We start from the raw sequence: 9,284 nt of genomic DNA, 5'->3' as shown, positions 1-9,284 counted from the left end.
ATCCCTCATGTTGAACTCGTGTGATACATACATATATTTATGACTGATCTCCCCAAGGTAAATTCTACCTACAAATATTCTATTGTTGAGTAAAGTGGATGCATGGAGCTCCAAGTGTCTTTTGAACTCCATGTATAATGACAATATTGCAAGTAAACTAACTACTTCTCAAAAAACAACCAAGATGAACTTCTATGAGTTGCCATTTGGCATACCAAGGATAGCAATGACAATGAAATAATGAGAGATGGCTCAAGCAGAGAGGAAGAACATACTAATTGACTGCACGCCTTGTCATAGCTCCATGGACCTGCACATGGAGGGGTGCTACTCTCTCTTTCCCTCTGTCTCTGTACCTCTTAGTCTCCCCTATTGGAGAACTAAGCCAATGGGGATCTCGTGATCTCTCAAGACTTGCACATAGATTGTTTACTATGAAGTAGCTTTATTCTTGTTGGATATACTTCGTGTAGAAAACATAATGAAAAAAGGGGTTTTTAAGTAAGCTCGCCCTCTATATTGCAAATAAAATAAAATAAAGATGTCATTGGCCTATAAAATCATCCCTCGTCTCATATCTAGATTTGGCTTTTAGCTCGATACACCATCTCCTCCATGGTTGACTTTAGAAACTAGATATGATTTTCATAATGATGTGACCTTATTGAAAGCTAGGCAAAATTGGTTCTTGGGGTTTGGATTAATGAGAGCATCTCCCAAGAGGCCTTTTGTACAAGCTAAGCACCTAAAAACTAGCAATGTTTGCATGTTCACATAGCTAGTTTTCCTCTATTGGATTGAGTCAATGATTTATAACTTTGCCAAATAGGCAAAGTTTCCTAGATGTGTCAAGAGGATGAGCTATAAATGGTTCTCTTTCTTCTTATATTTTTAAAGAACTATCTATGATGATGAGTGGGAACAATGCCTTAGTTTCAAAAATTGCAGAACCCTTCTCAAAGGATTTTACCCTCCAAAGACAGGTGTGAAAATTTTAGCCCTCCAAAAAGAAAGGTTACATTTAAAAATGTTTCAAGGGCACTGTTTCTAAGTCAATGTAATGAAGGTTACAATTAGATTTCCCCCTTCAAAAGATAATATAAGGTTCCCCTTCAAAAGCAAGGGTGATATCCGACACACCGTTTTTGGGGCAGCATAATTGCATGGCCAGCACAATATACATGCAAAAATCAGGGTGGTTACACATTGAGCAATTAGATGCCCAACCGCTACCTAGGGTGCCGGTGTGTACTCGTGAAAGTCGACGATGAGATGGTTGAACAAAAGGAACACACTTTATACAGAAAGGTCAAAAATGGTATACACACATTTGTTTTTATTGGTTACATTATACTCTCACCAGTTGGCACTAGAGATGCAACTTTCTCATATATTATTTGCTACTAGCTTTGTATGATGTATAATGCACTATTAGTATACCGGTACACTAGGCACCAGGACGGGGGAAGACTTGACTTTTCCGTTTCAGGGAAAGGGCCTTGGGACGGCGCGTGGGAACGGGGGGTGCGGGCGGCAGCTTGACCGGGCCCGAATGAGTTGGCTCCCTCGATGAGAGGCATGTGCACGGAAAGGGGGGGTAGCCAACAAGTCGTAGTAGAAGCAACACGCGGCGCGGTGGGGCCCAGACCATAGAGACAGAGAGAGAAAACAGGCTCTAAAAATAAAATAAATCTACTGTGCGCCAGAAAACTATGCCAAAAAACGTCTGCATTATAAAAAGTCAGGGCCAGAAAGAGCAAAAGAAGTCAGCTAGATTTAGCCTGGTCACCGCTAATTTAGGGCGAGAGTGGATGGATCCGAGGGGTAGAAGACGCGGTCGCTGCCGCTTTTTTGCCCGCGGATGTTTCCCTCTCTTCTCTGTTCTCTCTCCCCGAGTCCCCCTTCTCGCACACAAGCTTTGTGCTCCTCTCTCTCTCTCTCTCTCTCTCCCCTGCGTAAACTCGCAGCAGTAGCAGGAAATATTGGCGTTACAACCTTCCTCTCTCTCTCTCTCTCTCTCTCTCTCTCTCTCTCTCTCTCTCTCTCGCTCTTCTAGCCTGCTTGCTTCATTTCTGTACACTTCCCCCTTCTCTCTCTCTCTCAGACACACACACACACACACACACACTCTCTCTCTCTCTCTCTCACACACACAAACTCTCCCCCTCTTTGATGGAAAACACGCCCCTGCTCTCCCCCCTCTTCCTCGGAGGCCACCCTCTCCTCGACCCCCTGCGCCGGGCTTCCTCCCTCAAGCCTCTCTACCAATCCGCCATTGTCAGTGACCCCCCCTTGCCTCCTTCCCCGTCTCTTGACCCCTGGCCATCATCATGTCCCGACCCTCTCAATTTCCAAGTAGATGACCTCCTCGACTTCTCCCACACCGATGAAGAAGACACTGGCGAGCAAGAAGCTTCCGCCTTGACCCAAGAAGAGCAAGAACAAGAGACTGCTCCTGGCTGCCCGGCAGAGGGCACAGACAACACAGAGAAAAATAGCCCAGAGGCTTTTCTTTTGCCGCAGGTGGTGGCCTGCCAACCTACCTCCAGTGGCCTTTGTGCTCCGGTGAGCTGCCCCTTTCTTTTGTATAAGGATCATGCTTTGCTTGAATTGCCCCTTTGTTTCTTGTTTCCTCTGATTTCTGAGCTTCAGCTATGGCTCCCTGAACAATGATGAGGTTGTGACAATTTGTCTTGAAAGTGTCTTCTAGGTCGTTTTCACAAAAAATATTTAAAGCTTCGAGTAATTGATGACTAAACATGGAGAGAATTGTCATTATCCATCAGGGCATGTCATGAAGAGACTGTTTTGCTCATCAGGACATCCCATGTATAGAGTATTGTGCTGATTCTGTCTGGCACTGAGAGCAATTTTGCTTTGCTACGGGATAGGTGCAAAATTGGTCTGAATATAGTTGACAATGTCTTAGCATTTTGGGTCTTTAATCTTTTCTTTTTTGTCAGCAGCCTGATGAACTTGCAGACCAGCTTGAATGGCTCTCTGCATTCACTGAAGATAGCTCCTACTCAGGTCACTCCACTCTTGTGTCTCTCGCAAGTGCCGGGTGCCTCAGTAGCCATCCTGATAGCACGAGCTGCACCATCAAGGTCCAGGACACTTTCCAAACCTCAAGCCCTGTTTCGGTCCTTGAGACAAGCTGTAGTTCCTACTCCAATTCCAGTGTCATTGCACCTACTGCTGTGCGCAGCAGAGCTCGAAGCAAGAGGTCCAGAACCGGTGGCAGGATATGGTCATTGGACACCCTTATGCCGACTTTGGTGGAGAATCGGCTGGGAGGTGCTCAAGAAAACACTGTGTTCATAGATGGCGGGTGCTCAAGAGAAACGGAGCTATGTCATCCAGTTTATGAAGAACTTCATCATATGCCTTCAAAGAAAGCAAAGAAACCTCCCTCCAACACACATAAGGGTCTATCCCAGAGTGATGCATCTCCCCCTCGGAGATGCTCCCACTGCTTAGTCCAGAAAACACCTCAGTGGAGGGCTGGTCCTTTAGGCCCAAAGACACTATGCAATGCATGTGGTGTGCGATATAAGTCAGGACGGCTTTTGCCCGAGTACAGGCCTGCTAGTAGTCCTACTTTTGTCAGCGAGGTTCATTCGAATTCGCACAAGAGGGTATTGGAAATGCGGCGTTTGAAGGAACTGGAAGCACAGGAAGTTCTAGTTAAAAACGAGGACACCAGCGCACAGGAAGATCTTGATGATCTCTATGAAGTTCACATGCCAGAGGATGAGGAAGCCCATTCACAAAGTTATCCTTACAGAGGGCATTCATTTTCAGAGAAGCAAGAAAGCTTCTCAGCATACGATGATGATGACGACGATGAGGATGATGAAGACCAGCAGAGTAGGTTGGAAATCGGGAGACCTAACCACTCGAGCATGGTTATTGTCGAAGAAGAACCAAAAGAGGAGAGTATCAGTTCATCAGACTGAACCTAGCACAAGGAGCCTTCTCCAAACATTGTACATGTTTTCAGCATAGCTTTTAGTGGAATGGCTTGTCAGAGATAGTGGCTTTTCTGGCCCCTAGTTCCCGATGTTAAAGATATACTTAGGTGCATTGTATCAATCAACTTGACTTGATTGGGGCAAGCAGTAGTCCACGTGAACCCATTGTATAGTTCCAGGATTTAAGTAGGGTCAACTAGTTTTAGTGGAATTTCATTGTGTTATCCTCAATGGGTTCTCTGTAATTTGAAAGCAGTAGGTAGTTAGGAGTTTTCACACACACGCACACACACACAGACACACATTTAAAGTATGTCTCAAAAGTCTGGGTGGTTGCCCAGCTATCTATTGAATTCTGGTGCCGTATGCAGGTGCTGAATCCTGTGTAAAATTTGATGTTAGTGATACTTAACTTGTTAGATTGTCAGGTCATTTTGAAAAATATATATTTTATGAAGCATTATGATCCAGTAAAGTTGATTCACTGGTATCTGCCTCACATGGTTTCTCACTCAAGTCACAAGCACCTAACTGAATGGGATGTGGGTACACTCAGTACCTCGATGCACATGCCTTTGCTATTGTATCACACAAAGGCAAATCCATGGACTACACATGACACCCTCTAGCATTACTTTTCCCACACCTTGGAACTGGGGGGCTTTTGAGTAGGTACTGTGCCAGCTGCTGGCAACTGCACCTCCCATGTTTTGCGGACTCGAGGGGCCATTATAGAAATGGCATCTAGGGGAATGCGAGACAATCTGCGATGGTTCCTTCCCTTGTGCAAGAACACGGCCCATCAGCTTCCATTTGCTTGTTGCACAGCTGCTCTCAAGGCTGGGGAAGGGTGGTCCACCTTGTGGTAGAGTGGTGGGTAGGTGGGAGTGTTGTTGTGTTTGCATCAAAATGTAACAACTATTGTTTGTGTGACATCAGGGTCAGTTTCTTTGCATCAAGGCTGCGAGTAACACATGGGCCAATACCAAAAGTCTTTGGTTGAGTTATGTTGATGGGTGGGTTGCTTGTGAAACAGTTGGAATTAGTGATAACTAAGGCACGAGGCCTCGACGGATGACTGCATTTTGTGCAGAAAAAGTCTCTCTCTCTCTCTCTCTCTCTCTCTCTCTCTCTCTCTCTCTCTCTCTCTCAAAAAGCATGGCAGGTCCGTACTGCGCAATGCGCATGATGGCAAGGTTGCAAGTACCGGCCTTTTGGTGTAGATATTTTTCCCTAATTTTGTCACTCCTTTTGAAATTGAAATTTGGCATCTTCCTGTGTTCTGATCCTTCATTTTCGAAATAAAGAGGATCAAGAAAAGCTGATATTTTTTTCAAATAGAAAAGTTGAATGGCAGGGAGGAGTGTAAGCACCCCAAGATGCACGCACGACTTGCAACGAAGATAAAGGCGATGCCCTCTGATTTTGTGTCGGCTTTTTCCGCAATTGTTTTGCACTCGGTAATTATTATAATAATTATACATCACAACGGGAATTATATTATTATATTATAATTATAATTATCATACATATACTTTTGTGAACTTTTCCGTTTTCGAAAACAATTGGCAGCACCTAGAGAGAGAGAGAGAGAGCGCGCCAGCCACTGCCACTGGTGGAGTGCCGGCTTCCTCTGTTTTTAAAATATCTAGATAAAATAGACAAAGGAGAAGGGCCCCGGGCTTCCTGCTCGCAATTATTCAAAAGGGCAGTGAATCACACGGCATGTGCTACGACTTTTTTGACACGTGGTAGCTGGCCATTCCAAGTAAACGCACGCAAAGTGTAAGCGAGGAGGCGTTATCAATTAAATGGCCTCCTCTAATTATACATAATACAATCTTTAATGTGACTCCGTGCCTAGATTGGTTGTTGTTTAGCTTATTGATATAACGTGTAACGGCAGAGCAGAGACTTAGAAGATGTGGGTGATGACAAGAACTCGTTATTATTATTATTTTTAAAGGGCATTGTTTTGTCTATGCAAAGCAGAAACACGTTTCCTCAGATTTGTAAATATTCCGCTCATGCAATTATATATGCTTTGAAGATATCGTCTTTACAAGTCGCACGAGGTGATGTTTTTTCTCTCGTCTCTCGTGAGTCGTACCGGAGAAAACCATATTTTTCGAAACCGTCTCTACAGGCCGTCGTTTTTTAAAATGTTAGATTTCTTGGAATATCGGGACGAATTTCTGCTGGCATGCTAATAATAATGATCACTTACAGCGAGCTACTCTGAGGTTTAATGATATGCTACTACTCGTCATCACGAGGATTTGCTTATGTGACCAACCACCAAGTGGTACCCAACATTATTGAAGTAACTGCTCCAGTGCAACTTACTTAATCAATTACACCCAACTCATACTTGGATCATGCTTTTGAACTCTATCATGCTTTTTCGCTTGTAGTATTCAACAACATGAAAAGTAAAGCTCGGTGGAAGAAATAGACATATGCATCAAGGGAGACATTGCGACACACGAAAAGTGTATACATTGTATCCATATACAAGAAACTGAAAAGAGGTCATCCCCGCATTGATTGCACATTAATAGAGCAAATTAATATGTAGCCTAAAGTGTATATGTTAAACGAACAAGATTTTCTTTTAATGCCATTTTCAATGCCCCCCTCCGACAAAGTTTATTCATGGTTAAAAACCCACTTTTAACTTGAAGGTGCAAGGTTGTTGAGCAATTGGTTTCAGACCTTTGGCCTCCCACAACTCACGTGCCTTCCCAACCAATTGGAGTTGCTTGGTGGTACTTGACTGTGCTTGGGGCCTACTTTCTTAATCAAAATGTGTAAATTTTTTTCACAATTACTCAGTATGTACTTGAAGAGAAGGTGCAAGGCCATTGATCAATTGGTTTTGGAACTTGGCCTCCGGTAACTCACTACTTTCTTGATCTGCATGTGTATAAATGTTTTCCTCCTGTAACTCACTTGCATTCCCAACCAATTGGAGTTGCTTGGTGGTACTTGATTGTGCTTCAAGCCTACTTTCTTAATCAGAATGTGTATAAATGTTTTCGCAATTATTTAGGCTGGGTTCACACACACGGTGGCAAAAGAGAAAAGGGGAGGGGCATCATCCTATGTGTATATTTTATCTTTGAAAAGAAAATGTGGTTTTTTTTGGACCCACGAGAACTTCTACCAGCCTCACACCTCGAAAAAAGAAAATTAGCTTGATGGAAGATGTTCCACTTTACATGTGGCAAAATTTGATCCAACAAAAGTGTGCACAAACTTTTGTGATTGGTTGCTTTTAAAACATAAAAAATATATTTCCACACACTTCCAGCATTAGTGTAAACACCCACGGTTAATCTCTAAATTGCTAGAACTTTTGCTACCTTAGTGTGAACCTAGCCTTAGTATGTACTTGAAGAAGGTGCACGGCCGTTGAGCAATTGGTTTTGGACCTTTGACCTCCCATAACTCACGTGCACTCCCAACCGATTGGAGTTGCGTGGTGTTAGTTGATTGTGCTTGGGGCCTACTTTCTTAATTAGAATGTGTATAAATGTTTTCACAATTATTTAGTACGCCAAAAGAACATGTCACATGTTGCTTAGTCTCGACATGTTCACAAACGAAGTTGATAAGCAATGGTATCTTCAAAGCACTATGACATTGAAGAGTTGAAGTCCCATTTTTGGCCAAGTCAAGAGAAGGCAAAAGCATTATCAAATGGTTGAATTTTAACTCGACTACTAGGAAAATGTAGAGATGTACAAAAGTACAAAGACTAAGTACTACAAAATTGAAATCATAACTACTTTTTTAGAGATATTACTCACATTTCATCAAATCCTACGAAGAAGCTTGGAATCTATAATTTTTCTATAATGACACTCTTTACATGGCAACAAGTTCTAAGAATAAGCCTTGAAATCTACGATCTCTTTGTGATGTTCCTTGAAATTTCCAAATGCAACAAAGAAGACAAAGTGATAATATTAAATTTGGTCATAAGGGTTCCCTTTAGCTTAGCCCCTTGAGTCTATGATGGAGAAAATCAACTTAACCATGTACACGAAGCCTAAAGAAGAGGTTGGAGCAAGTAGCTCTCTTAAAGGAACTTTGAATTGATTTTGATTATAAGTATTTAAATAATATGAAAGGTATCCCACCTATGTTAGTTAATCACACAGTTTTTATGGAGGCTAATGTCAAAATAGTTAAAAATGAAGACCATCCCCATGAATTTGTGTTATCTTGATTATTTCCAAAATAGAGCACATGGACCAAGTATCCTTCACATTTTTGGTGCTAAAAAAGAATGATGAGATCCCCATATGCATGAGCCTAAATGTAACTCTTTAGAGAAAGATAGCTATCTTTTGCTATACTTTGAGCATATATTGGAGATGGTGGTGGGAGTAGAAGCTTCGAGCTTCCTTAACTATTTCTCTAGTTAAAACAACGTTCAAGTGTGTCCAAAGGAGGGGTGAAAAACAAACTTTGTCATTGAATGAAGATTATTTTCATGTATAGCTATGCGCTTTCGCCCGTGCAATTTCATGTGTACATTTTTAAACCATTTGCTTGAGATGTTTGTGGATGATCTATGCATTTACACTACGTGGTTAGAGCACTTCAAGTGTGTGCCGAACATCTTTGAGAGCGAACATCAATTTTGGAGCCATGTATGTGTTTGGGCCATTGTATGCCAAGAAATGGTATGCTACAGCTATATCCAACATCAAAGTTATCATTAAACTACCACCTCATATAATAACTACAAACAAGTCTAATGCTTCAAGCACTACATATGGCACTATTGACATTATTATCTTTGATTTTTTTCTTCCTAGCCCAACCTTTATATAAGTTTCTTATTCATTTTTGAATGCATAATAAAAGCATCATATATATAATGAGAAGTTAAGAGCCACACCCTTTAACACACCTATCTTATGAAGCCTTTATGGATAATCACATTTACTCATAAATGCATTCAAACGTGCCATGAGCACAAGATGGATTATTGGCCCAACTTTGCAAGTACAATGGATGATTGAGTCAAAGATCAACTATAGGACCATGGAATGGGAAGGTTTGCATCAATTTACCTTGTTAAGATGTTTTCCAATACAGTTTGGCAATACCTTTTGTATTCAACATCGATCACCAAGACAAACTTTAGATAAACTGTGTATCATTGGTCATATCACAATAAAATGCTGCTATTCTTGGAATTTTTAAAGCAATAATAAGAAAGGGAGATCAATGACTTATTCACTTATGAGACACCCCTATAGATCTACTGGAAAATCTACCTAATGCTTACCTTTT

The 9,284-nt window shown here is 41.8% G+C and overlaps 1 protein-coding gene across 1 annotated transcript; it reads left to right on the top strand.

Annotated features, from left to right (window-relative positions):
• Window positions 1-1,850: 1,850 nt before the first annotated feature.
• LOC148017043 (GATA transcription factor 5-like) lies at window positions 1,851-4,416 on the top strand. Its single transcript, XM_087662802.1, has 2 exons — window positions 1,851-2,565; window positions 2,967-4,416. The coding sequence occupies exons 1-2, from the start codon at window positions 2,173-2,175 to the stop codon at window positions 3,957-3,959; spliced, it is 1,386 nt and encodes a 461-aa protein (XP_087518928.1). The 5' UTR covers window positions 1,851-2,172; the 3' UTR covers window positions 3,960-4,416.
• The last annotated feature ends 4,868 nt before the right edge of the window (window positions 4,417-9,284 follow it).

Source organism: Lygodium microphyllum, chromosome 22 (assembly GCF_053477565.2).
Source record: "Lygodium microphyllum isolate KBCC chromosome 22, Lygodium_microphyllum_v1.1.10, whole genome shotgun sequence".
NCBI classification, from domain to species: Eukaryota; Viridiplantae; Streptophyta; class Polypodiopsida; order Schizaeales; family Lygodiaceae; genus Lygodium; species Lygodium microphyllum.
Note: the sequence above shows the minus strand (reverse complement) of the source record. Positions and strands in the feature narration are given on the sequence as shown.

Excerpts from the sequence above, each read along its gene's own strand:
- LOC148017043 (XM_087662802.1), top strand. The coding sequence starts at position 2,173 with ATGGAAAACACGCCCCTGCTCTCCCCCCTCTTCCTCGGAGGCCACCCT. Across the intron at positions 2,566-2,966 it reads CCAGTGGCCTTTGTGCTCCG|CCTGATGAACTTGCAGACCA; the intron begins GTGAGCTGCCCC and ends TTTTGTCAGCAG.